Source organism: Oncorhynchus gorbuscha, linkage group LG21 (assembly GCF_021184085.1).
Source record: "Oncorhynchus gorbuscha isolate QuinsamMale2020 ecotype Even-year linkage group LG21, OgorEven_v1.0, whole genome shotgun sequence".
Taxonomy (NCBI): Eukaryota; Metazoa; Chordata; class Actinopteri; order Salmoniformes; family Salmonidae; genus Oncorhynchus; species Oncorhynchus gorbuscha.
The window spans coordinates 36,668,482-36,695,780 of NC_060193.1; the positions used below are offsets into that span (position 1 = coordinate 36,668,482).

General features: G+C 42.3%; 1 protein-coding gene and 1 non-coding gene across 2 annotated transcripts in view; one reads left to right on the top strand and one right to left on the bottom strand.

Annotated features, from left to right (window-relative positions):
• The window catches only part of fer1l4 (fer-1 like family member 4), a 127,028-nt gene that overhangs the window by 84,747 nt on the left and 14,982 nt on the right, over positions 1–27,299 (bottom strand). Inside the window, exons 3-20 of the mRNA XM_046319359.1 lie at positions 27,101–27,189; positions 22,301–22,400; positions 21,896–21,990; positions 21,663–21,704; positions 21,266–21,433; positions 21,128–21,188; positions 20,600–20,731; positions 19,665–19,727; positions 19,346–19,430; positions 18,963–19,125; positions 17,020–17,203; positions 13,700–13,886; positions 7,578–7,850; positions 7,284–7,387; positions 7,019–7,127; positions 6,551–6,743; positions 6,302–6,422; positions 6,088–6,188 (exon numbers count right to left, since the gene is read on the bottom strand). Coding sequence (XP_046175315.1) covers positions 6,088–6,188; positions 6,302–6,422; positions 6,551–6,743; positions 7,019–7,127; positions 7,284–7,387; positions 7,578–7,850; positions 13,700–13,886; positions 17,020–17,203; positions 18,963–19,125; positions 19,346–19,430; positions 19,665–19,727; positions 20,600–20,731; positions 21,128–21,188; positions 21,266–21,433; positions 21,663–21,704; positions 21,896–21,990; positions 22,301–22,400; positions 27,101–27,189 — 2,270 coding nt within the window. The remainder of the gene's footprint in view (positions 1–6,087; positions 6,189–6,301; positions 6,423–6,550; positions 6,744–7,018; positions 7,128–7,283; positions 7,388–7,577; positions 7,851–13,699; positions 13,887–17,019; positions 17,204–18,962; positions 19,126–19,345; positions 19,431–19,664; positions 19,728–20,599; positions 20,732–21,127; positions 21,189–21,265; positions 21,434–21,662; positions 21,705–21,895; positions 21,991–22,300; positions 22,401–27,100; positions 27,190–27,299) is intronic.
• Positions 16,248–16,302, top strand: LOC124008956. The gene has a single exon (XR_006834188.1). It is a non-coding gene; the product is annotated as a U7 small nuclear RNA (small nuclear RNA).

Below are 27,299 nucleotides of genomic sequence, written 5' to 3' on the forward strand. Positions count from 1 at the left end.
CTCTGAACTATCCCCTCTAACCACAACCGAGAGAGAGGGGGAGAGAGACGGACAATTCTACAAAAGAAACAAACTTTTCACCAGTGATCAAGATGACACACTGAGCGTAAATATATATATTGATTGCAATTGTTCCCAAATGAGTGAGCGTTCATGTGCAAAGGATTAGCATTTCAATTATTATAATTGTCACTCTGTAGTGACTTCTTAGTCGACCCCCACTTCTCCTTTTGTCTAACTGTCATGTTTTGTCTTAGATTGTCTTGTCATTATGCTTTCCCTTCTGTTCGTTTCCCCCTGCTGGTCTTATTAGGTTCGTTCCCTTTTTCTATCCCTCTCTCTCCCCCTCCCTCTCTCTCTCTCTCTATCGTTCCGTTCCTGCTCCCAGCTGTTCCTATTCCCCTAATCATCATTTAGTCTTCCCACACCTGTTCCTTATCTTTTCCCCTGATTAGAGTCCCTATTTCTTCCCTTGTTTTCCGTTCCTGTCCTGTCGGATCCTTGTCTATTGTTCACCGTGCTGTGTCTATGTATTGCCCTGTCGTGTCGTGTTTCCCTCAGATGCTGCGTGGTGAGCAGGTGTCTGAGTCTGCTACGTTCAAGTGCCTTCCCGAGGCAACCTGCAGTTCTTGATCAAGTCTCCAGTCTGTTCTCGTCATTACGAGTAGTATTATGCCTTTTGTTTGTAAAGTAACTTTACTGGATTAAAAACTCTGTTTTCGCCAAGTCGCTTTTGGGTCCTCATTCACCTGCATAACAGAAGGATCCGACCAAGGAATGGACCCAGCGACTACAGATGCTCGTAACACTGCCGTCGAGATCCAAGGAGCCATGCTCGGCAGACACGAGCAGGAATTGTCTGCTGCTCGCCATGCCGTGGAGAACCTGGCCGCTCAGGTTTCCGACCTCTCTGGACAGTTCCAGAGTCTTCGTCTCGTGCCACCTGTTACTTCCTGGCCTGCCGAGCCTCCGGAACCTAGGGTTAATAACCCACCTTGCTACTCCGGGCAGCCCACGGAGTGCCGCTCCTTTCTCACCCAGTGTGATATTGTGTTCTCTCTCCAACCCAACACATACTCTAGCGAGAGAGCTCGGGTTGCTTACGTCATTTCACTCCTTACTGGCCGGGCTCGAGAGTGGGGCACAGCTATCTGGGAGGCAAGGGCTGATTGTTCTAACAATTACCAGAACTTTAAAGAGGAGATGATTCGGGTTTTTGACCGTTCAGTTTTTGGTAGGGAGGCTTCTAGGGCCCTGGCTTCCCTATGCCAAGGTGATCGATCCATAACGGATTACTCTATAGAGTTTCGCACTCTTGCTGCCTCTAGTGACTGGAACGAGCCGGCGCTGCTCACTCGTTTTCTGGAGGGACTCCACGCAGTGGTCAAAGATGAGATTCTCTCTCGGGAGGTTCCTTCCAGTGTGGACTCTTTGATTGCTCTCGCCATCCGCATAGAACGACGGGTAGATCTTCGTCACCAAGCTCATGGAAGAGAGCTCGCGTCAACGGTGTTTCCCTGCTCCGCATCGCAACCATCTCCCTCCTCTGGCTCAGAGACTGAGCCCATGCAGCTGGGAGGTATTCGCATCTCGACCAAGGAGAGGGAACGGAGGATCACCAACCGCCTGTGCCTCTATTGCGGATTTGATGGACATTTTGTCAATTCATGTCCAGTAAAGGCCAGAGCTCATCAGTAAGCGGAGGGCTACTGGTGAGCGCTACTACTCAGGTCTCTTCATCTAGATCCTGTACTACTATGTCGGTCCATCTACGCTGGACCGGTTCGGGTGCTACATGCAGTGCCTTGATTGACTCTGGGGCTGAGGGTTGTTTCATGGACGAAGCATGGGCTCGGAAACATGACATTCCTTTCAGACAGTTAGACAAGCCTACGCCCATGTTTGCCTTAGATGGTAGTCATCTTCCCAGTATCAGATTTGAGACACTACCTTTAACTCTCACAGTATCTGGTAACCACAGTGAGACTATTTCTTTTTGATTTTTCGTTCACCTTTTACACCTGTTGTTTTGGGTCATCCCTGGCTAGTATGTCATAATCCTTCTATTAATTGGTCTAGTAATTCTATCCTATCCTGGAACGTTTCTTGTCATGTGAAGTGTTTAATGTCTGCCATCCCTCCCATTTCTTCTGTCCCCACTTCTCAGGAGGAACCTGGCGATTTGACAGGAGTGCCGGAGGAATATCATGATCTGCGCACGGTCTTCAGTCGGTCCCGAGCCAACTCCCTTCCTCCTCACCGGTCGTATGATTGTAGTATTGATCTCCTTCCGGGGACCACTCCTCCTCGGGGTAGACTATACTCTCTGTCGGCTCCCCGAACGTAAGGCTCTCGAGGATTATTTATCTGTGTCTCTTGACGCCGGTACCATAGTGCCTTCTTCCTCTCCGGCCGGGGCGGGTTCTTTTTTGTTAAGAAGAAGGACGGTACTCTGCGCCCTGCGTGGATTATCGAGGGCTGAATGACATAACGGTTAAGAATCGTTATCCGCTTCCCCTTATGTCATCAGCCTTCGAGATTCTGCAGGGAGCCAGGTGCTTTACTAAGTTGGACCTTCGTAACGCTTACCATCTCGTGCGCATCAGAGAGGGGGACGAGTGGAAAACGGCGTTTAACACTCCGTTAGGGCATTTTGAGTACCGGGTTCTGCCGTTTGGTCTCGCCAATGCGCCAGCTGTTTTTCAGGCATTAGTTAATGATGTTCTGAGAGACATGCTGAACATCTTTGTTTTTGTCTATCTTGACGATATCCTGATTTTTTCACCGTCACTCGAGATTCATGTTCAGCACGTTCGACGTGTTCTACAGAGCCTTTTAGAGAATTGTCTCTACGTAAAGGCTGAGAAGTGCTCTTTTCATGTCTCCTCCGTTACTTTTCTCGGTTCCGTTATTTCCGCTGAAGGCATTCAGATGGATTCCGCTAAGGTCCAAGCTGTCAGTGATTGGCCCGTTCCAAGGTCACGTGTCGAGTTGCAGCGCTTTTTAGGTTTCGCTAATTTCTATCGGCGTTTCATTCGTAATTTCGGTCAAGTTGCTGCCCCTCTCACAGCTCTTACTTCTGTCAAGACGTGTTTTAAGTGGTCCGGTTCCGCCCAGGGAGCTTTTGATCTTCTAAAAGAACGTTTTACGTCCGCTCCTATCCTCGTTACTCCTGACGTCACTAGACAATTCATTGTCGAGGTTGACGCTTCAGAGGTAGGCGTGGGAGCCATTCTATCCCAGCGCTTCCAGTCTGACGATAAGGTTCATCCTTGCGCTTATTTTTCTCATCGCCTGTCGCCATCTGAGCGCAACTATGATGTGGGTAACCGTGAACTGCTCGCCATCCGCTTAGCCCTAGGCGAATGGCGACAGTGGTTGGAGGGGGCGACCGTTCCTTTTGTCGTTTGGACAGACCATAAGAACCTTGAGTACATCCGTTCTGCCAAATGACTTAATGCCCGTCAAGCTCGTTGGGTGTTGTTTTTCGCTCGTTTCGAGTTTGTGATTTCTTACCGTCCGGGTAGCAAAAACACCAAGCCTGATGCCTTATCCCGTCTGTTTAGTTCTTCTGTGGCTTCTACTGATCCCGAGGGGATTCTTCCTTATGGGCGTGTTGTCGGGTTGACAGTCTGGGGAATTGAAAGACAGGTTAAGCAAGCACTCACGCACACTGCGTCGCGCGCGCTTGTCCTAGTAACCTCCTTTTCGTTCCTGTTTCCACTCGTCTGGCTGTTCTTCAGTGGGCTCACTCTGCCAAGTTAGCTGGTCATCCCGGTGTTCGAGGCACTCTTGCGTCTATTCGCCAGCGCTTTTGGTGGCCGACTCAGGAGCGTGACACGCGCCGTTTCGTGGCTGCTTGTTCGGACTGCGCGCAGACTAAGTCGGGTAACTCTCCTCCTGCCGGTCGTCTCAGACCGCTCCCCATTCCTTCTCGACCATGGTCTCACATCGCCCTAGACTTCATTACCGGTCTGCCTTTGTCTGCGGGGAAGACTATGATTCTTACGGTTGTCGATAGGTTCTCTAAGGCGGCACATTTCATTCCCCTCGCTAAACTTCCTTCCGCTAAGGAGACGGCACAAATCATCATCGAGAATGTGTTCAGAATTCATGGCCTCCCGTTAGACGCCGTTTCAGACAGAGGCCCGCAATTCACGTCACAGTTTTGGAGGGAGTTCTGTCGTTTGATTGGTGCGTCCGTCAGTCTCTCTTCCGGGTTTCATCCCCAGTCTAACGGTCAAGCAGAGAGGGCCAATCAGACGATTGGTCGCATACTACGCAGCCTTTCTTTCAGAAACCCTGCGTCTTGGGCAGAACAGCTCCCCTGGGCAGAATACGCTCACAACTCGCTTCCTTCGTCTGCTACCGGGTTATCTCCGTTTCAGAGTAGTCTGGGTTACCAGCCTCCTCTGTTCTCATCCCAGCTTGCCGAGTCCAGCGTTCCCTCCGCTCAAGCGTTTGTCCAACGTTGTGAGCGCACCTGGAGGAGGGTGAGGTCTGCACTTTGCCGTTACAGGGCACAGACTGTGAGAGCCGCCAATAAACGCAGGATTAAGAGTCCAAGGTATTGTTGCGGCCAGAGAGTGTGGCTTTCCACTCGCAACCTTCCTCTTACGACAGCTTCTCGTAAGTTGACTCCGCGGTTCATTGGTCCGTTCCGTGTCTCCCAGGTCGTCAATCCTGTCGCTGTGCGACTGCTTCTTCCGCGACATCTTCGTCGCGTCCATCCTGTCTTCCATGTCTCCTGTGTCAAGCCCTTTCTTCGCACCCCCGTTCGTCTTCCCTCCCCCTCCCGTCCTTGTCGAGAGCGCACCTATTTACAAGGTATGTAAGATCATGGACATGCGTTCTCGGGGACGGGGTCACCAATACTTAGTGGATTGGGAGGGTTACGGTCCTGAGGAGAGGAGTTGGGTTCCGTCTCGGGACGTGCTGGACCGTTCACTTATTGATGATTTCCTCCGTTGCCGCCAGGATTCCTCCTCGAGTGTGCCAGGAGGCGCTCGGTGAGTGGGGGGGTACTGTCATGTTTTGTCTTAGATTGTCTTGTCATTATGCTTTCCCTTCTGTTCGTTTCCCCCTGCTGGTCTTATTAGGTTCGTTCCCTTTTTCTATCCCTCTCTCTCCCCCTCCCTCTCTCTCCTCTCTCTATCGTTCCATTCCTGCTCCCAGCTGTTCCTATTCCCCTAATCATCATTTAGTCTTCCCACACCTGTTCCTTATCTTTTCCCCTGATTAGAGTCCCTATTTCTTCCCTTGTTTTCCGTTCCTGTCCTGTCGGATCCTTGTCTATTGTTCACCGTGCTGTGTCTATGTATTGCCCTGTCGTGTCGTGTTTCCCTCAGATGCTGCGTGGTGAGCAGGTGTCTGAGTCTGCTACGTTCAAGTGCCTTCCCGAGGCAACCTGCAGTTCTTGATCAAGTCTCCAGTCTGTTCTCGTCATTACGAGTAGTATTATGCCTTTTGTTTGTAAAGTAACTTTACTGGATTAAAAACTCTGTTTTCGCCAAGTCGCTTTTGGGTCCTCATTCACCTGCATAACACTAACAAGCCGCCATGCCGGTTTAGCCCACTAGGGCACATTCTCCTATCATTTCATGTAACCATGTTTACTGTTTGCTTATGCATTTCTGTGAATTACTTAGTTAGTAATACATAAATTATTTAAGACAATTGATGTATGGATGACTCATAGTGAAGACTGTGTTCGTGCAAATAACCAACAATTTACGACGTTTGGAATGAGACTAACTTGAGGTAAAGTAAATAATTAATTAATTCGAAGACTAATTGATCAGATAAAATATCTGAAAAGTTATTTTAGGAATTATAACTTTGTAATCTGAACATTTTTCCTTGGTGCCCCGACTTGGTTAATTACATTTCCATGATTAATCAGTTGATCGCGTAATACTAATTACAGAGAATCTTCGATGAAAACTATGTATTCAGTTTAATGATAGTAAAGACACGACAATAAACATTTAAAAGCATCATGGTAACCTACTGTAAGCAATTGACTAAAAGGCTACAGGTTGTCCACTTGATGTTTCCAAATGCTGAGATGGTATTGTAGCAACTCACTTGCAACTCGTGACAAACTCCAAAAGCACCTCCCCTAAGCGCTCCTTGGCATTGCTTCTTGGTCTCTTTAGAAGTTTCTCCACCTCATCAATGCCATATTCCTAATGAAGAGGGAACAGCCCTCAACATCAGTATCTTTGCGGCTTCCAGGGAACCAATGGAGATCAGGTCACAAGTTAAGCACAGGTTACAGTATTTAGATCTGAGCACTTACCAGCCTATCAGCCATCTTGTGCAGCCAGTTGACATTGTGGTAACGGAAGCAGTGGTCCTCAAAATGGGTCCACAGAAACATACAAGGCTTCTCATATGTTATTGGGACACAGCTAAATGATCTGTAAATGTAAAAAATAAAAACAAAAGATTTACACTACCCTGGTATCTATCTGGAAGATTGGCTGGGGTGCATCCATTGTTAGTTTATCTGTTGATAATTTATCAGATGAATAAGACTTTGAGTTACCTGTCATACTCAGTAAACTGTGGTCTTCTTGGAGCAGTGATAGAACTGTCCTGTGACCCAGGGATTGGAATATCCTCCCTCTCCAGTTCATCTTCTGATGATTCCAACAGAGACTGTCTCTCACTGCTTAGATCCTCTCTGCTCTGACTCTTCTTTGGATTCACTACCACCTCTGCTGCCTTACCGTAGTTCCCTGTTCACATCCAAAAATACACAACACACAGACTATATCTCAGTGAAAAGTCCTTGACAAAATCCATGTTTGATAGAAAAACAATTATAGGCACTGAAAAGTTAACCTGTATTGCATCACTTCAAGGTGGATGTAACTGCACCACCAGGGGCAGATTTCAGTAATGTATTTCATTACATAGGTTATAGTTAGATGATTCCTAATTAACTTGGCACTAATCCCAGCAATGTCTAGTTTCTTCTCTTGAAAAAGTGGGCAAAATGTCACAGTATTACCAATGGACAACTCAAAGGTCACTGGCTTGCTTCCAATGATGGGATCAATCATGGTCACTTCAAAGAGGGATGCGAATAGAAAAAATTCATCCTTTTCTCCAAAGAAATTCTGTAAAACAAAATAAGACAAGTTGTAACAAGAACACAAGAAGAGGGGTCTTAAATACTCAACCTTAAACAATCAGGCAGCAATAATGCAGCAAATGGTATGTCAGCGTGGGTTTATTATCGTGTTAGGTTTCTGGGGGATGTAGGCGGTGCTGACCTCAGGCAAGGGATGAATCTCCTCCACCTCCACAGTCACAGCCCCGGGTACCTCTGTACCTGCTTCCTCAGACTCCTCTGTAGGCCCACTAGGGCCTGGTGCTGCTACACATCACACCAACAACAACAAATCACCAAAGCTCCCAGAACAATCTATCCCTTCCTATACTTAGCCTTTAACTGATGGCACTGCACTATACCATAAAACAACATCGCACAGATCAACTAAACAACATACTACACTGCAATCCAAAATACAACAACCATTGTAACTTGTACAATAACTGGTTGCTACCTTCTTGCTTCTTTTCCTTGGACTTCCGGCTCTTCTTCTTGAGGGAGAGCTTGCCAAGGGCGCTCCTGGCACCGGCTGTGGCCTTGCTGTTCTCCACGGCAGCATTGTTGGGGGAGGAGTAAACCTCCACACTGAGGGACAGCAGCATGCGGCCCCGGTAGAAGATGCCCTCGCTCAGACCTTCATTCAGAACCTGGTGGATGTCGCCCAGGGCAGAGTTCTGGGGGGAGCCGTACAGGTTGATCCAGGACGGGCCAAAGGTGGGGTTGAACCCTGGAGAGGATGGAAAGGATGAACCCAGGGAGACCACACCAGACAGAAGGGAAGGATAATGTCATTACTGAGAGATACAGTATAATTGACAGATGGGTGTTTACATCAAATTTGTAATAGACAGGACCAAAGACGGTAACACCTCCTACAAATACCATCTCCATAATGCATTATAAGTGCATTAATGTTATGAGCTATGCATAATGCAATATAATACACAGCATAATAATACCGTAATGTAATTATATCATACAGCATTATGAACAGGCAAAATGTTGCCTAATTAACATTGTGATACATATTTGTTGACGAAGAGGGTGGAATGTGAATTCATAAAAAATCCTACAATGTGATTTTCTGGATTTTATTTTCTCATTTTGTCTGTCATAGTTGAAGTGTACCTATGATGAAAATTACAGGACTCTCTCATCTTTTTAAGTGGGAGAACTTGCACAATTGGTGGCTGATTAAATACCTTTTTGCCCCACTGTACATGGGTGGAAATGGGGGGGAACCGGGTTCCTGGAGTGAAAACCCTGGGAAATCCTTTTGTCATGCAAAAATAAAATGGCCATTTTACATTGAATTCAATTAGTGAAATAATTTTGATTCGTAAGAATTGGTTCCCAGAGTATTTTTTTTCCATTTCCACCCCTGATGATACATCTATATCACCAGTTATAAACACCCGTGTTGTGCATGCATAGCATTATGCATAATACAATATAAATGTGCATTATAAAATAAGTTATTATAAGGTATTACTTAAGACAATTCCTATATTTTTATAGTGAATCCCGTCCCCCAAGAAAAACCTGTATCATTCTGTCGATAGTAGCTTTGGACCGCAACATGGATCTTGACAAGACATTGGGCTTAGTTGTGCGAGGCTCCAGTGCCTGGTGTCTGAAATCAACCTAAAGTATACCATTTCACCCCAAAAAACCTTTCCTGTCAACAAAGGCATATTCATAATTTCCAAGAACAATACTTACCACCAGGCAACATGTTAAACTCTGACTCATTAGATACATTTTTTGTATCAAAACATGCTTAGTACTGTTAGAAAGGTAAGAACTGTGGGATTCCGATACAAGTGTCACCCACAACTTGACTATTACAGAGCCAGAGCAACAGCAGGCAAAGAAAAGCTTCTTTTTTTTAACATAATTTTTTTTATTTAGTTTTGTTATTTGGTCCCCAAAATGGGGAATAAAATATTTGAAAGTCTTTTAAATAAAATATCTCACTAATTTAGGGTGACCACATTTAAAATACCCAAATGGGGGACAGCAGGATGATATTTTTTTAAATAATAGACACCCTCAAACCCCAAATAAGGCATACCAAATTTCTAAATGATAATTCTTCACGTTTTGCTGTGAATCATTCAAACTACATCTGCATGCCAATCATTTGATCTCAATCATTTTTATGGGAATATGCATTGAGATCTTCTTGAATTACTGTTTTGTAAACCAATTAGAGCAGATGGTGTTAACAAACTATATAGCCTTTATGTATGTTGTTTAAATTGAAGCACATTCTGCCTAGCGGCGCACGCTGCTGAGTTTTGGACGCACGCCAATCCTTTTTTGACTATTCGGCTAACAATCCTAAAATATTATTAGAAATGAGGTGGTGTTTTTGATGTAACAGTAAGGCTATGCTATTATATCTGTTTCTGTTATGTAGAGTACTAATAATGATTATGTGATCTTCCAAGACATTGATTCAGCTTTGATCTAACTTTACTAAATGAGCACAATTGTGAGGATGCAGTGCGCTCCAGCAGCATTACACCCCTGCAGCACTACACCCCTGCTCCTACTGCACCAAACAAGCTAATTGATGAGCACCAAGTACTACTATTTTGCCTTGCGCAAAATGTGGTGATACAGAAATGAGAGAACTCGTGTGGCTGTTTTATGAAAATCTGGGAATATTTAGCCAGGGAAATATTTCTGGTTGGTCTCAGGGAATGTAACAGTTAGGAATGGAGACATTCAAAATTGAGTAAAGTAGCAGCAAATATGTTGAATGAGCAACTAATGAGCATGGAGAGCCTCACAAGTTTGACAAAATTAACTTGTCTGTCAGTCTAAAATGTACTTACTTTGGTAGCTCTTAGTCAGAAGTACACTTTTTGTAAGAAGTTAGGAAGTTAGGACAGCTACCTGTCCTCTCCAAATTTTGCTGGAATTTCAACCTGGATTCAGGGTTAGGTAACATAGTAAACTATAGAATAACACATATGGAATCATGTAGTAACCAAAAATAGTGTTAAACAAATCAATATATATTTTATATTTCAGATTCGTCAAAGTAGCCACCCTTTGCTTTGATGACAGCTTTGCACTCTTGGCATTCTCTCAACCAGCTTCATGAGGTAGTCACTTGAAATGCATTTCAATTAACAGGTGTGCCTTGTTAAAAGTTAATTTGTGGAATTTCTTTCCTCCTTTATGCGTTTGAGCCAATCAGTTGTGTTGTGACAAGGTCGGGGTGGTATACATATGATAGTCCTATTTGGTTAAAGACCAAGTCCATATTATGGCAAGAACAGCTCAAATATGCAAAGAGAAACGACAGTCCATCATTACTTTAACACATAAAGTTCAGTCAATACGGGTAATTTCAAGAACTTTGTGCAGTTTAAAAGAAAACAAAGTGCTATGAAGAAACTGGCTCTGGGAAGACCCAGAGTAACCTCTACTGCAGAGGATAAATTCATTAGAGTGAACTGCACCTCCGACTGCAGTCAAAATAAATGCTTCACAGAGTTCAAGTAACAGACACATCTCAACATCAACTGTTCAGAGATTGCGTGAAGCAGGCCTTCATGGTCGAATTGCTGCAAAGAAACAACTAATAAAGGACACCAATAAGAAGAAGAGACTTGCTTGGGCCAAGAAACACGAGCAATGGACATTAGACCGGTGGAATTCTGTCCTTTGGTCTGATGATTCTAAATTTGAGGATTTTGGTTCCAACCGCCGCGTCTTTGTGAGACGCAGAGTAGATGAACAGATGATCTCTGCCTGTGTGGTTCGCACCGTGAGGCATGGAGGAGGAGGTGTGATGGTTTGGTGGTGCTTTGCTGATGACACTGTGTGATTTGTTTACAATTCAAGGCACACTTAACCAGCATGGCTACAACATCATTCTGTAGCGATACACCATCCCATCTGGTTTGCTCTTAGTCGGACTTTCATTTGTTGTTGTTTTTTCAACAGGACAATGACCTGACCCAACCCACCTCCGTGCTGTGTAATGGCTATTTGACCAAGAAGGAGAGTGATGGAGGGCTGCATCAGATGACCTGGCCTTCACTATCATCTGACCTCAACCCAATTGAGATGATTTGGGATGAGTTGGACTGCAGAGTGAACGAAAATCAGCAAACAAGTGCTCAGCATATGTGGGAACTCCTTCAAGACGGTTGGAAAAGCATTCCTCATGAAGCTGGTTGAGAGAATGCCAAGCGTGTGCAAAGCTGTCATTAAGGCAAAGGGTGGCTACTTTGAAGAATCTCAAATATAAAATATATTTTGATTTGTTTAACACTTTTTTTGTTACTACATGATTCCATATGTGTTATTTCAAAGTGTTGATGTCTTCACTATTATTCTACAATGTAGAAAATAGTAAAAATAATAATAAAGAAAAATCTTGGGATGAGTAGGTGTGTCTAAACTTTTTACTGGTACTGTATATATTTTCATAATGAGACAGGTTGAAATGTCTGACTGAAATACAATGTATTCATTGTCCATCAACCATTTCATATGACATGTTATGAATTACAATTTGTACAATATATTACGAAGTTCAATTGGAACAATATGTTTCAAATTGCAATTTTACAATATGTACCATTCTCTAAGGCCCGGTCACCTTGGTTACTGTTGCAACCTCGGTCAACATTATCCCGTGAAGCCCATATCCCCATACGAACCACTGGCAAAATCCCATTGATCTCAAACTGTGTTTTTAATACACAATTAAATTAAACACTACCGCTTCAGGAGATATGTTGTGGTGGACTGTAATTACAATTGCTTCATGGGATCCTGGTTAAAACCACTAAAAGTATACGCCGTAGGAGGAGGGGTGGGGTACTAAGCTAACATACAGTGTGGAATTGTTTTAAAGTTGGTCATACCATGGATCATTTAGCTATTTGATTTAGAATTTTAGGACCCCTTTAGGTATTAAACAAAAATATTTGATAAAATATTGAATTTGGCTCTTTACTACTATGGCCCATAGAAACATATTGAATAGCACATTCATAAATGGGGGGAAAATAATAATACGAAATAAGGTTTTGAAGTGTCCTATATCTAGGAGATCTAAGAAGGTTCAGGTAATATTTTTGCTTTTTTGGAAACATATTTAACCCCATATTTACCTCCATAATTTCATTCCTTTGTATGTGTTACTTTCAGATGAGTCTTGTGACACTTGTGTGGTTCGTAGAGCTAAACCCGTTCGGATGTTGAGGACGTTTCCGTGAGAAGACCAATTTTCGGGATGTCTCATGGTCTGACAATCACTGCTGTAGCTCAGCCACCTTCCACCGCAAGCGCAAGGACAACATAGGCGGATGCGGTGGATTGCCAATGGAAAAACCCTGACATCTATAGCTTAAACTGACAGATTTTGATTGGGATTTTTTAAAATGTTACTTAGATTGATGTACGCGTGGATTTTAAATGAAGGACTTTAATTGAAGGTTGTAGTGTGGCTAGCCACTGAATGGCTCAGCATGCAGCCAAAGTTACTAACCACTTTTGGAGCTAACTGGGACTCTCAAATCGTATCCTAATGTCGACAGCAGATAAGAGTTGTATTCATAACATGAATAACTTAGCTAATTTACATATATTTTTTAAATAAGTTATATTAACTGGCTAGCTAGCTAGTGTTAGCAACATTGGGTGGTCAATAAGACTGAAAGCTAGCTAACCAGCAGAGCTAGCAAACAATGTAACAAAAGTATAATTTCGGATTCTAAAAAATATTCCATCAACAGGCTCTGTATTTCAGGAATCCCAATAGCATGTATCCCTGGTCCACTGTTTAATTATTTAGCCATTTAAACAATTTGTTTTTGGATGAAAATGTATCCATTTTTGCAATGCCCTCAATGGCTTCCATTGGTTTAAAATGTAAGCTTGTCCAAGGTGTCGGACTCAACAACAGTTGATTGGTTGCCTCAAATTCTGGGGCGCCGCTTAGCAAAGGGTAAATCATCATTCTAAAAGGATTGTAGATTTTTTAAGAGGGAAAAAATCTTTTAACTAATGGTGGCGCTCTAAACATGCACGGTTCCCATAGGTGTAGGGGTTGTACAACGAGCCATGGCTTAATTTTTCGTATTACAGGAATTACAGTACATAGAAGAAAAGCTAAAGTCGTAACCTTTTCACTGATGTAATCAGATCTCATGTCTAATTCCCAGTGCGTCCACTAACCGCAGTAGCAGATCACATGACGTGACTTGGCCACTTGAAACCACATGTTTCTGGTTTGATCTGGTTTGGGTAGCGAACTGAACTGATTTTCAAGCCTTGACAACTTAAAACTGCCTGGTGGTAAGTATTGTTCCTAGAGATTATGGATATGCATTTGTTGAAGGGATTTTTGGGGGGATGAAACCGTTCACACTTTAGGCCTGTATTGATTTAGGACAGCAGGCACTGGAACCTCACGCAACTAGGATCCATCTAAGCCCAAAGTCCCATCAAGATCCTAGTTGTGGTCAGGATCCAACTTGTGGTCAGAAGCTATGTCGATAGTAGTCTGCTAAAGGGAGAGTTTAGGTCTTCTGCTGCAGATGCTACCATTTCTGTTGGGGTTGGAGATTTGCTGCATGTCAAGAAAATGTGTCCCCACTGCCACATCGCCAATGTTGGCATCATCCAGGATCTGCACTTTGATTCGCCGGGCAAGGGGAGGAAACTGCTCGATGAAAGAGATCTGCTCATTCCACTCAGGAGTGTTGGTGTTGGACTCCACTGACGTCTCACCCTTTAATAAAAAGCAGTATTTATCAATTGAAGCAGTCCATTGATAAATTCACATTTATATACTCACATAAATTTACAATTAAATTATAAAAATCAGGCTAATTGCATTTTAGATAAAGGTTAATTATTTGATTTAACAAACTCCCAAAAGCCGGAGAGCGGTTAAGTGCTATTGTAATCCTATCCCTAGTCTTACAGTACATTAAGAGAAGGAATGCAGTAAAGAAAATATAGGGTTGTGCTGTGATGTGAATGAGGTGACAAGGCAGCCACAGTGACACACTCCATTTGTTTGGAAACAGTGGTGTGTTTGCCATTACCTTACCAGGAAAGACAGAGTGTACTGTACAAATAAAGGGACCACAACCCAGTAAATAAATAGTGGGTGTATTGTAAGAGTGAGTGTTGTTGGGAGTTGAGGCATAGAAACAAAAGAATATCACAGGGCGACATAGATGGCTTGTATGAGACCAGGCGGGTAGAGGTGAGATGAACTCAAATAAGGAAGAGACATCCCATTTAAAAAATATTACAATTTACTATATAATACTGCTGTACTTACTAGAGAAGTATGTAGTATACTGTAGAATACTATACTACACACTGTAGTGTCCCTCGTTCATGTGTAGCACTTACTATTGACAAATTGGATCCTGGTCTGGTTAAGTGTGCAACGCCCATCAATGTTGGCTCAATAACCTTTTTTTTTTTAAACATTGTTATCAGGAAATATTCCAAAAGTATAGAAAATCAGCTCTTGTGCCGAGACTCCATTATGTTTAATTAGGCAGGCCAGTTAAGAACAAATTCTTATTTACAATGAAAACCTACCCCGGCCAAACCCTAATCCGGACGACACTGGGCCAATTGTGCGCAGCCCTATGGGACTCCCAATCATGTCCGGTTGTGATACAACCTGGAATTGAACCAGGGTCTATAGTGACGCCTCTAGCTATGAGATGCAGTGCCTTAGACTGCTGCGCCACTCGGGGCCCTAATTATAGCCCCATTTCAAGGCTTCGTTGTCTAGCTAAGATTCTTGAATCATTGGTAAATGAACAACTTTTCTCTTTTCTATCTGAGAAATGTATCTTGAATGTAAACCAATCATGGTTTAGGTATTAGGCATAGCACTATTACAGCAATCACTTTAGTTGCTAATTATCTTGTCAATGATTTAGACACTAAAATTAAATGTGCTGCTTTGTTTGTGGACCTGTCAAAATCTTTTGATATTATTGAACATTTATATTTAATAAGTTGTCCTCGATAGGCCTGAGCTCTGAAGCCTGTTCATGGTTTCATGATTATCTTAGTGACAGAACTCACGCCATCGTGATTGATGGGGTTAAAGGAAAACTCCACCCAAAAACAATCTTTTTCTATTTCTTTTGAAAACTTGATTGCTGACAAGGAAAACATTTTGGGACCATGTCAACAATGGACTAATGAAACAAATTCCAGAAGATCGTTTTGGGTGGAATTTTCCTTTAAGTCCGAATTTCTTGAAGTACGTAAAGGTGTTTCGTGGGGTTGAAACTAGGACTTCTTCTTTTCATTTTTTATATAAATGCTATTGGTCAATAAAAATTTAATTTAATCTATATGCAGATGACACTATTATGTACGCAATTTCCCTAACTGCTGACCTGGCTGTGACAAGACTACAGTCTGATTTTTCAGTTGTGCAGGAAGTCCTTACTGATTTAAAACTCGTACTTAATACGTTCAAAACAAATACGTTGTTTTCAAGTTCATGTAAGATTCAGCTGGATTACATCTTTACTCATTGGATGGTTCTTTAATTAAACGAGTCCCTGCATACAAATGCCTTGGTATGTAGAATGACAATTTTTTTTTTTTTTTTTTTTATTATTTTTTTTTTTTTACAGAAACAGATCTGGTCTCTTTCTAAGCAGTAGGAAGCAGATTATTCAGTCAATCTTTCTACCTGTTCTTGATTATGGTGATACTATTTATCAAAGTGCAGCTGCTTTTAATCGTAAACACTTTGCTGCCGTTTTATCACAGGAGACAGTTAGACAGCCTAGACAGGAGACAGTTAGGCAGGAGACAGCCTAGTGCTTAGAGCGTTGGGCCAGTAACCGAAAGGCTGCTAGATCGAATCCCTGAGCTGACAAGTTAACTGTTCCTAGGCTGTCATTGTAAATAAGAATTTGTTCTTAACTGACTTGCCTAGTTCAATAAAAAAAAATGTTATAAAAAATTGACACCCTGTCAAAATAAAGGTTAAATAAAAAATACAAAAATAAAAACTATAGAATGTTGCAGTATATTGTAGAATTTGCACACACAAAAAAATCACTGTAGAAAGATTACTACAGTATTGTCCATAACCTACTAAAATTTGCTATTTTAGTATTTCTCCAGTAGGTTTCCTGAAGGAGAAAGCCTCCACTTCCATGTCACATATAATAAAACAAAAACACTAGAGTAAATACTACAGTATACTACAGTCCGCAAAAACACTACATTACACTATAGTATATACTACAGTTCTTTTATTTATTTATTTTATTATTTATACTATAGTTAACTGTTAACTGTTAAATGTAAATAGTACAGTATACTACAAAACACTACATTACATTATAGTATATACTACAGTTATTTATTTTATTTATTTATTTTATTTATTATTTATACTATGGTTAACTGTTATCTGTAAATACTACAGTACACTACAAAAACACTACATTAATTACTATAGTATACTTTGCAGTTTTCTTTTATTTATTTATACTACAGTAAAGTTAGCAAAAACACTACCATGACTCCCTGGTTAAATAAAGGTTAAAAAATAATAATTGTATACTACAGTATTTTGTCATGTGAACTGGCACAACAAAGAAAACCCTGCACTAACGACTGAATACACAAAACCAACTAAACCATTTAATAGAATGCGACCGAAATCGGTTTGATATACCTTATTTCTAGCATATATCCAACAGATTCGGGTCAATTCCATTTAAATTCAGTCAATTCAGGAAGTAAATTATCCTCATGACAAAAATGGAATTAGAATTTCAGTTTACTTCTTGAATTAACTGAATTAAAATGGAATTGATCAAAGCCTTGTTATTCAACATTAAAAGAACCTGCATCTGTACCTGTTGGCCTGCGAATGTGACCTGCACGTAAGGGTCAATGAAGACCTTCTTCTCCCCCATCATCTTAGAGAAGCTACCCAGGAAGCCCGCGCTCATACTGGGTAAACCTTCTGCCTTATAGATCTTCACCAGGAACTTAGCCCAGGGCCTCTCCATTGGCATTCTCTTGGGCAAGAGCAGGTTCCTACACAGAGAGGAAAGCAACAAGAACCCAATTTCAATTCAAATCAGTACAACTTAACTTATCCCCTCAGAGGCAATTAAGAAAGGCAAATTCAGGAATAGTGAGCATCAATATTTTTGTTGTTGTTGAATGAATGAACAATAGGGGCAGAAGAAAAATAAAAACGGGAAATCAGCCAATGATTTCAAGCAATAAACACAGCAAAAAAAGAAATATCACTTTTTCAGGACCCTGTCTTTCAAAGATAATCTGAATAACTTCACAGATCTTCATTGTAAAGGGTTTAAACACTGTTTCCCATGCTTGTTCAATGAACCACAAATAATTCATGAACATGCACCTGTGGAACGGTCGTTAAGACACTAAAAGCTTACAGATGGTAGGCAATTAAGGTCACAGTTATGAAAACTTAGGACACTAAAAGAGGCCTTTCTACTGACTCTGAAAAACACCAAAAGAAAGATGGCCACGGTCCCTGCTCATCTGCGTGAATATGCCTTAGGCATGCTGCAAGGAGGCAGGAGGACTGCAGATGTGGCAAGGGCAATAAATTGCAATGTCCGAACTGTAAGATGCCTAAGACAACGCTACAGGGAGACAGGATGGACAGCTTATCGTCCTCGCAGTGGCAGACCACAAGTATCAACACCTGCACAGGATCGGTACATCTGAACATCACACCTGCGGGACAGGTACAGGATGGCAACAACAACTGCCCGAGTTACACCAGGAACGCACAATCCCTCCTTCAGTGCTCAGACTGTCTACAATAGGCTGAGAGAGGCTGGGCTGAGGGCTTGTATGCCTATTGTAAGGCAGGTCCTCACCAGACATCACTGGCAACAACGTTGCCTATGGGCACAAACCCAACGTCACTGGACCAGACAGGACTGGCAAAAAGTGCTCTTCACTGATGAGTCGCGGTTTTGTCTCACCAGGGGTGAAGGACGGATTTGTGTTTATCGTCAAAGGAATGAGCGTTACACCGAGGCCTGTAAACTGGAGAGGGATCGATATGGAGGTGGAGGGTCCGTCATGTTCTGGGGCGTTGTGTCACAGCATCATCGGACTGAGCTTGTTATCATTGCAGACAATCTCAACGCTGTGCATTACAGGGAAGACATCCTCCTCTCTCATGTGGTACCCTTCCTGCAGACTCATCCTGACATGACCCTACAGCATGACAATGCCACCAGCCATACTGCTCGTTCTGTGCGTGATTTCCTGCAAGACAGAATTGTCAGTGTTCTGCCATTGCCAGCGAAGAGCCGGATCTCAATCCCATTGAGTACGTCTGGGACCAGTTGGATCGGAGGGTGAGTGCTAGGGCCATTCCCCCCAGAAATGTCCAGGAACTTGCAGGTGCCTTGGTGGTTGAGTGGGGTAACATCTCACAGCAAGAACTGGCAGATCTGGTGCAGTCCATGAGGAGGAGATGCACTACATTACTTAATGCAGCTGGTGGCCACACCAGATACTGACTGTTACTTTTGATTTTGTTCAGGGACACATTATTCCATTTCTGTTTGTCACGTCTGTGGAACTTGTGCAGTTTATGTCGCAGTTGTTGAATCTTGTTCTGTTCATACAAATATTTACACATGTTAAGTTTGCTGAAAATAAACACAGTTGACAGTGAGAGGACGTTTCTTTTTTTGCTGAGTTTAGCTGAAAGTGAGTTATAAACACCACCCACCAAGGAGTAGTCTCCATGGCTAATAAAATGTTAAGCATTTGTCTTAGGAGGCATATGACTTACGTCTCAATGTCATTGTTCTGATTGCCTAAAGGAGGCAAACTGGGCATTCCCATTGCGTCTCCTTTCATCACAACACTCAAGGTGCACTTCACGAAACCTTTTATCCCTGTCCGGGTGTCACTGGGATCAGTAAGGGGAGCCCATTTCTGGTAGAACCTGTGCTCTGTTGCGACAGAAAGAGAGACTTCTTTATGAGTAAAAAAATACAATGGCTGATATTTCTATTGAATGAATGAATGACTATCCCAACTCCCTAAAATTCCAATATTGAAAGAATAAGGACTATTCCATTTAACCTGTAAATCATAGTCTTATAAGGGCACCACAGAGTTTATCTTCCCTTTTATACATGCTTCCAAGTTTTTGTGTCATATCCTGTTTACCTTGCTGACTGTACACAGTGCTGATGTCAATTTTGAAGGTGCCGATAAGTGTCATCATTAATCCCAGCATCTTTTTGTGAACAACCTATGTGGTAAAACAAAGGCTCAGTATATCCAAGGATAACATTACATTTTCTTAACTGATCCGGTGAGCCCAGGACATTGTGTATCACACCACATGATCCTGTGGTTCCAGTGTGCAAATGCTGCTTCAGGACAAAGATACCTCCTTTCACTTTACGCTGATATATATTGAATCAAATTCTGATTATCAAAAATGTCAAGTCGAGACATACAACTAACTAATTTTACAACTTACCGTTATCTCAATAACTTTATCAAACAGAACATCTTGTGTCTCCTGGAACTCAAACATGAAGTTCTGAGAGAGGAAAGAAACATTGAAGTAACATGTGGGAAATTTAAACCTTAAGTAAAGAGTCTCTTGGATAACACCACATATAAAGTAAATTATCTTATTCGATTACACTCAACATCATATGTATTTGGACAGTAAACATTTTTTATTTGTCTCTATACTCCAGCATTTTGGATTTTGGATCAAATGTTGCATACGAGGGTATTATTTGAGGGTATTTTCACACATATCGGTTTTACTGTTTAGAAATGAAAACATTATCTAGCCCCCCCATTTGAAGAAGTCATAAGTATTTGCAATTTGTTTTAGTTGTGTTTTAGGTTATGTTTTTCCCAATAGGAGCTGATCTGTGAATAATGACTGGAGTCATTTAGTTTGGTAGATAAGATGTTTCTGAACACAAATTAATCCTGATGTCATGATTAAGAAAAATCATGAATGAATCATGAATAATAATGACAGGGGAGTTTAGCATTTTGTGAATTTGTGCCTATGTAACTTTCTAACTCATCCCTATTCACAGTTCATTCATGATTATCCATAATCATGGTAGCACTAGTATCCAAATTAATTTAGAAGTGTTCAGAAAAATCTTCTAATCTTACTTACAATAAAAGTGACTCCAAAATGACACAATACATTATTCACCATTCAGTTCCTATTGAGCAAAACATTATCTGGTGAAAAAGATATGCATGAAAATACCCTCAAATAAAAGGTGACATTCTGAAATGTCGACTCATATGAAATATTTGATTTCAAATTCAAAATGCTGGAGTATAAAGACAAATGTAACATTTTAGCTTCACTGTCCAAACACAAATGGTGTTGAGTATATATTCTACACCCCTGAGACTCAGGGTTAAATAGCCCACCTCATTGTAGAATGGACAGTTGGTGGACTTCTGTGTAGCGGTTTTCTTCTTCACTTCTCCCACTCTGATGTACACGGCTGGGTTTATATTCACGCCCACCAGTTTCTGGGCCTCCAATACATTCACATTAACCTGAGAGAAAGAGCGAAAGAGACTTTAAGGTGCTGGTCTTGAAATTAAGTTTTTCATGGGACAAATAATGGTGTGATCATAAAGATTAGATGGACCCAACTTTGTCCCGCTTTAAATTAAGTGCAATTCATGAAGGCCTTATCAAGCATTAATAAAGGCTTCAGAATCACTATATTATTGTGTCACAAATCATCTAGAACTGTATGTCATGCTCTATCAAGGAGTCATAAATGTGCCATAACTGTAACATCACCACCAATGTCAAATGTGACATAACCCACTATGTCAAATATTACATAAACCAGTGCTTTTTAAAGGGTGACATAAGCATCTCTTAATAATGGTGTTGGGGGAAACTTTTCCTTTGCCTTCTCCTCCATAACTTTCATCACTCACCTGGAAGCTCTGTACTCGAGGTGTGGCGGCAAGCACATGCTTTGAAAGAGGTCTGCAACGACTAAAACACAGAAAACTCAGCATAAAAATATAATCGTGTCTAAAAATTCCTCTACAGAAACAAGAGACAAAAAACACCTTAAAAGGGGCGTGAACATTATGTTGGCAGACTCCATGTCTGATATATCATAATCGTCATCATCCTCGTCATCATCTTCATCATCCTCGTCCCCGGTTTTGACCAGACCACGCCCTAATTTCCTGGTCTCTCGGTCGAGTTTCTCGGGTCGCAGACCCTGTTTTAACCTGAGAGTCAGAGTATCATCATTTGGATCATTGTCATATGTAATACGCTAAGAAATACAAATACAGGTGTCTGGACAAATGAACAAAATGTCTAACACTTGAGAAATCGTCCACAGAAACATTCCATATGACTAGAGTTCACTGAATGTGATCTTATCTCAGAATGGCATCAATCAATCAAATTTGAGCACTCCTCAATAATCTCTCAATTATAGTGTCTAGGACTTACCTAGGTTCAGCAAAACCTGAGTTTCTGATAAAAAGACCTGAGCTGAGAAAGGGGGAAAGGAGAGAAAATGAGAAGAGAGTTTGATATGTGACTTGAAGATTTAAAAAAAATATAATGATATATTAATTCATCAACATTAGGAAGAATATAACAACATCGGTGAGCATGCAATCTGTTATCAAATATAGACAAATATGGTGGACGAAATGGGGCAGTACTATTCTTTCACTCACTCATCATTGTCTTCCACATTGAGGAATTCCTCACCCTCCCATCCACCGGCAGCACCTTGCACAGGGTGGTATCGTACGTCCAGCTCAATGTATATCTGAACATATGAAGTATATAAAAAGTGCCTTTATAGATTAATAAACCTGTGTGTGTGTGTGTGTGTGTGTGTGTGTGTGTGTGTGTGTGTGTGTGTGTGTGTGTGTGTGTGTGTGTGTGTGTGTGTGTGTGTGTGTGTGTGTGTGTGTGTGTGTGTGTGTGTGTGCGTGCGTGTGTGTGCGTGCGTGCTTGCGTGCGTGCGTGCGTGCACCAGGATCATACATTTTAAAAATGCATTCCACAGTAAAGTGGAGGTTCATTCTCGGTATCCTCCCTGCAGAAGCCTCCACTGGGGTATGTGTTTGACTTACATTTGTCTGGCTGTGGTTGCTGTCTGTCAGTGGCTCTCGGAGTATCAGTCTCCCAGAGGTCACCACATGCTGGAGACTGATGATTAATTTACCCAGGAGCCTGTGGGAGATATCACGGTCAAACAGTGTTCGATCACCCCTCCATATATGCATATTATATATATCAATTGAATTAAACAATAGATTAAATTCAGCATTTGTCTTTTGTTGGGATTTATTTTTCCTCTCAGTGAAGAAAGGTTGGTCACAAACTCTACATACTGTAAGGTTGACAGGTTGGACTGCGGAGAGGTTTACTTGTGTGAGGTGCCGAGGAGACAAAAAGCTGGTTACTCCTCCTTAAAACTCTCCTCGTGTCCATATAGATGCGTAAAGTGGGCACTGGACAAAAACTGTTCTGTTCTTCCTCCAGAGAGGAGAAAGGCAGGGGGGTGAAAAGCATTCTAATCTGAAGCAATTGTAGGACCGGCTGTAGGGTAACCTTAGATAACCCCAGGGCAAATTGCAGGCACAAGTAATGAACTGCATGCAGCTCACACACTTCTTGATTTGCAGAAGGGCAAGTAGCAAAGCAGTTTTGAAAGAGAGGCACTCACACTTTCCATCGGCTCTCAAGGCTGGTATAAAATACTGTAGCTTAGAGCACAATAGTCAGGGGTGTGTGCTTAGTCCCTTCCTATACTGCTGTACTCCTTGTTTACACATGACTGCGTGGCCAAGCACGACTCCAATATCTTCATTAAGTTTGCTGACAACACAACGGTGGTAGGCCTGATAACCGACACCGTTGAGACAGCCTATAGGGAGGAGGTCAGAGACCTGTCCGTGTGGTGCCAGGACAACAACCTCTCCCTCAATGTGATCAAGACAAAGGAAATGATCACAGACTACAGGAAAAGGAGGGCCGAGCACGCCCCCATTCTCATCGACGGGGCTGTAACGGAGCAGGTTGAGAGTTTCAAATTCCTTGGTGTCCACATCACTAACAAACTATCATGGTCCAAACACACCAAGACAGTCGTGAAGAGGGCACAACAACACCTATTCCCCCTCAGAAGACTTAAAATATTTGGCATGAGTCCTCAGATCGTCAAAAAGTTATACAGCTGCACCATCGAGAGCATCCTGACTGGTTGCATCACCGCCTCAAAGTAGTGGGTTCGATCCCCGGGACCACCCATACGTAGAATGTATGCACACATGACTGTAAGTCGCTTTGGATAAAAGCGTCTGCTAAATGGCATATATTATTATTATTATTATATTAAAGTGCTACTGCATAGGGCCCAGTACATCACTGGGGCCAAGTTTCCTCCAATTTAGGACCTCTATACCAGGTGGTGTCAGAGGAAGGCCCAAACATTTTTCAAACTCTGGTCACCCAAGTCATAGACTGTTTTCTCCGCTACCGCATGGCAAGTGGTACAAGAGCATGAAGTCTCGGTCCAAAAGGCGCCTTAACAGCTTCTACCCCGAAGCCATTGACTGCTGAACAGCTAATCAAATGGCTATCCGGACTATTTGCATTGACTCCCCCCCCCCCTTTTTTTTACACTGCTGCTACTCGCTGTTTATTATCTGCAGTTGAAGTCGGAAGTTTACATACACCTTAGCCAAATACATTTAAACATTAACCTATCAGAAGCTTCTGAAGCTATGACATCATTTTCTGGAATTTTCCATGTAGTTTAAAGGCACAGTCAACTTAGTGTATGTAAACTTCTGACCCACTGGAATTGTGATACAGGGAATTATAAGTGATATAATTTGTCTGTAAACAATTGTTAGAAAAATTACTTGTGTCATGCTCAAAGTAGATGTCATAACCAACTTGCCAAAACTATAGTTTGTTAACAAGAAATTTGTGGAGTTGTTGATAAACGAGTTTTAATGACTCCAACCTAAGTGTATGTAAACTTCTGACTTCAACTGTATACATAGTCACTTTACCCCTACCTACATATTACCTCAAATACCTTGACTAACCCATAACCTCGCAAATTGACTTGACCACTTCACTTTTTCCACAGTTTGTTATGTTAACGCCTTATTCTAAAATGTATTAAATTGTATATTTTCCTCATCAGTCTACACACAAAACCCCATAATGACAAAATGAAAATAGGTTTTTATACATTTTAGCACATTTATTATAAATAAATAAATAAATAAATAAAATATCACGTTTAGTATTCAGACCCTTTACTCGGTACTTTGTTGAAGCACCTTTGGAGCCTTCTTGGGTATGACGCTACAGGCTTGGAACACCTGTATTTGGGAAGTTTCTCCCATTCTTCTGTGATCGGACTCTTGCTGGGCCACTCAATGACATTGAGACTTGTCCCGAAGTCACACCTGCGTTGTCTTGGCTGTGTGCTTAGGGTCATTGTCCTGTTGGGAGGTGAACTTTTGCCTTAGTCTGAAGAATGTATGCACACATGACTGTAAGTCGCTTTGGATAAAAGCGTCTGCTAAATGGCATATATTATTATTATTATTATTAAGTCCTGAGCGCTCTGGAGCAGGTTTTCATCAAGGAACCACCATGTACTTTGCTCCATTCATGTTTGCCTTGATCCTGACTAGTCTCCCAGTCCCTGCCACTGAAAAACATCCCCACGGCATGATGCTGCCACCACCATGCTTCACAGTAGGGATGGTGCCAGGTTTCCTCCAGACGTGACGCTTGACAGACGTGAACAGAGAATCTTGTTTCTCATGGTTTGTGAGTCTTGTTTTTTGGCAAATTCCAAGCGGGCTGTCATGTGCCTTTTACTGTGGAGTGGCCTCCGTCTGGCCAAACTACCTTAAATGCTTGATTGGTGGAGTGCTGCAGGTATGGTTGTCCTTCTGGAAGTTTCTCCCACCTCCATGGCCCTGCTCAACCCCCAGACATGAAATACAAAGGGAATATGAATCCTTGTATGAAATCAAAGGCCTGCATGCGCACGGACAAGGTGCGGGGTCCTTAGCCTTGTTAGAGTTGACTTGTGAATGTGGTGAGAGTAGCCATATCGCAGGGAGAAAGTTTGGTAGCTTTGTAAGCTAGCTGACATTAGCCGTGTGAGCTTTAGCCCATACAAGAGAGATAAGCTAGCAGTGTGCTAGCAGAGGTAAACCGTGCGCGCATTTGGCCTATCTTAAGCTAACAGTGGCACAGCTCGCCTTGGTTAGTTAGCTAGCCTGTTTTTCGTAATTAGTAAGCACAAAGCAACTGATTGCTAGGTGAAATAAATATGAGAGCTAAGCTAGCAGTTGCTAGATGGCAGTTAGCTAGCTGATGTTAGCTGTGTGGGTTAGTAGCCTAGCTTAAGCCGCGGGGAAGCAACGTGGATGGCGTCTTCCTTCACTTTTGGAGTTTCTCTGACCTTATCACCATGAGGTTGGTCAGTTTAGTAAGCACAAGGTTAGCTGTGAGGTTTTAGTTTTAGCTAAGCTGTTAGTTAGTTAAACTGGTAGTTAGCTAGCTGGCATTTGCCTCGTGGGCTAGTAGCCTAGCTTGAGCTAGGACGAAGAAAGTCACATGGGTGGCGTCTTTCTCTGGTCTTGCATGTCCCTTTGGCTGTAGCACCAGTTGGACAGGGCAGTTAGCACAAAATTAGTGAATGCTAGGTGCGCTAAATAAGGGAGCTGGATAGCAATTCCACCATTGGTGGGTAGGACTAGCTAGAAGCGGTAATGTAAATTCACTCACTTTTGTACATCGTACAATTGACCATATTTTAGCTCCCAATACTTGCAGATTAACTGTAATGTCAATACCATTGTAAAGCACAATTTTCCCCTTTCCAATAAAATCCATGTCGAGACCTCCACGCTGCCTGTTTCTGCATGATTCAGGAAGGCAATGAGCTCCGTCGGGTCTTTTTAAAAATGGCGGGTGGGGAAGCAAAACTACTGCGTGATAGTGAGAAGGAGAGATGTCTTGTGGGGAAACAGCTTTTTTTCTCCACTCGATCTGTCCAACTTATCACCTTATCGCCTCTACAATGTAAATAAATCACTATAAATAGTTTATATAATGTGTCATTACATACCTATTTGAAGGTTTGTGTCAAATTTGAATCGGGTTTTTAGGGCGGTGCTAAAGTGATCTTCAGAAGTAAACAGTGGCTTTGAGAGTCCTGATCGCTTGCGGTGATGATGCAAAACATGACTAGGTATCCCCCCTTAACCCCGTCACTGTCCATCTCTTGTTTTTAAACGATGTGAGAAGTGCTACACCTGGTGGAGAGAGATTGTAAGACAGAAAGAGTTGCTTTATGCGTGCTGTTCGTTACGGCATGACACATCACAATGTAACGGAGGGTCAGTTTTTTCAACTTTTCTCCAATACTATAGAGCCATTACCATGTCGATCAACGCTTGAATAGAAACGTAGTTCACACCCCAGATTTTGATGTCAACACAGTCACTACAGTCCCATTAGTTTTCTTTGCAGCCTCGTTTGAATGTCGAGGTTGCGCACATTTGTACGGAATGGGCTGAGTTTACGTTAGCTAGTTTGCCTTGACGAGTTAGCTAGCTTGGTTAGCTCACTTTGCAGTTTTAGCTAGCCTAGTTATTTAGCTTTGCAGTGTTAGCTAGCCTAGTTTCGAGAGCCTCTTTGTTTCACACGCAACGACTTATAAAAGGGGAGGGTCAGGGGAGGGTCCCTCCCGGTCGCAGCTCAGCTTGTCTGTCTTCGACAGAAGTGGCTATACCCCAAAGAGAGATATCGAACAATTATTTTAAAGAAAACTACTATTGATATGTGTGGCCTTGCATTTCACAGTTACGTCATATGATCTGTAGACTAACCTGTTGCTGAAAACCTTGCTGCAGTTGTACACGCTGACAGAGAGTACCTCGTGCTTGATGACCTTCCCATAGGTTGGCCACCTGAAGTGCTGCATAAATGGAGACATTCAAGAGTATGGAATAGCGGTTATTCATTTGTGAGGGGGCGATATTCTCTCATCAATCACACATTTGCTTGCCATTTCCAGGATCCCAGGAC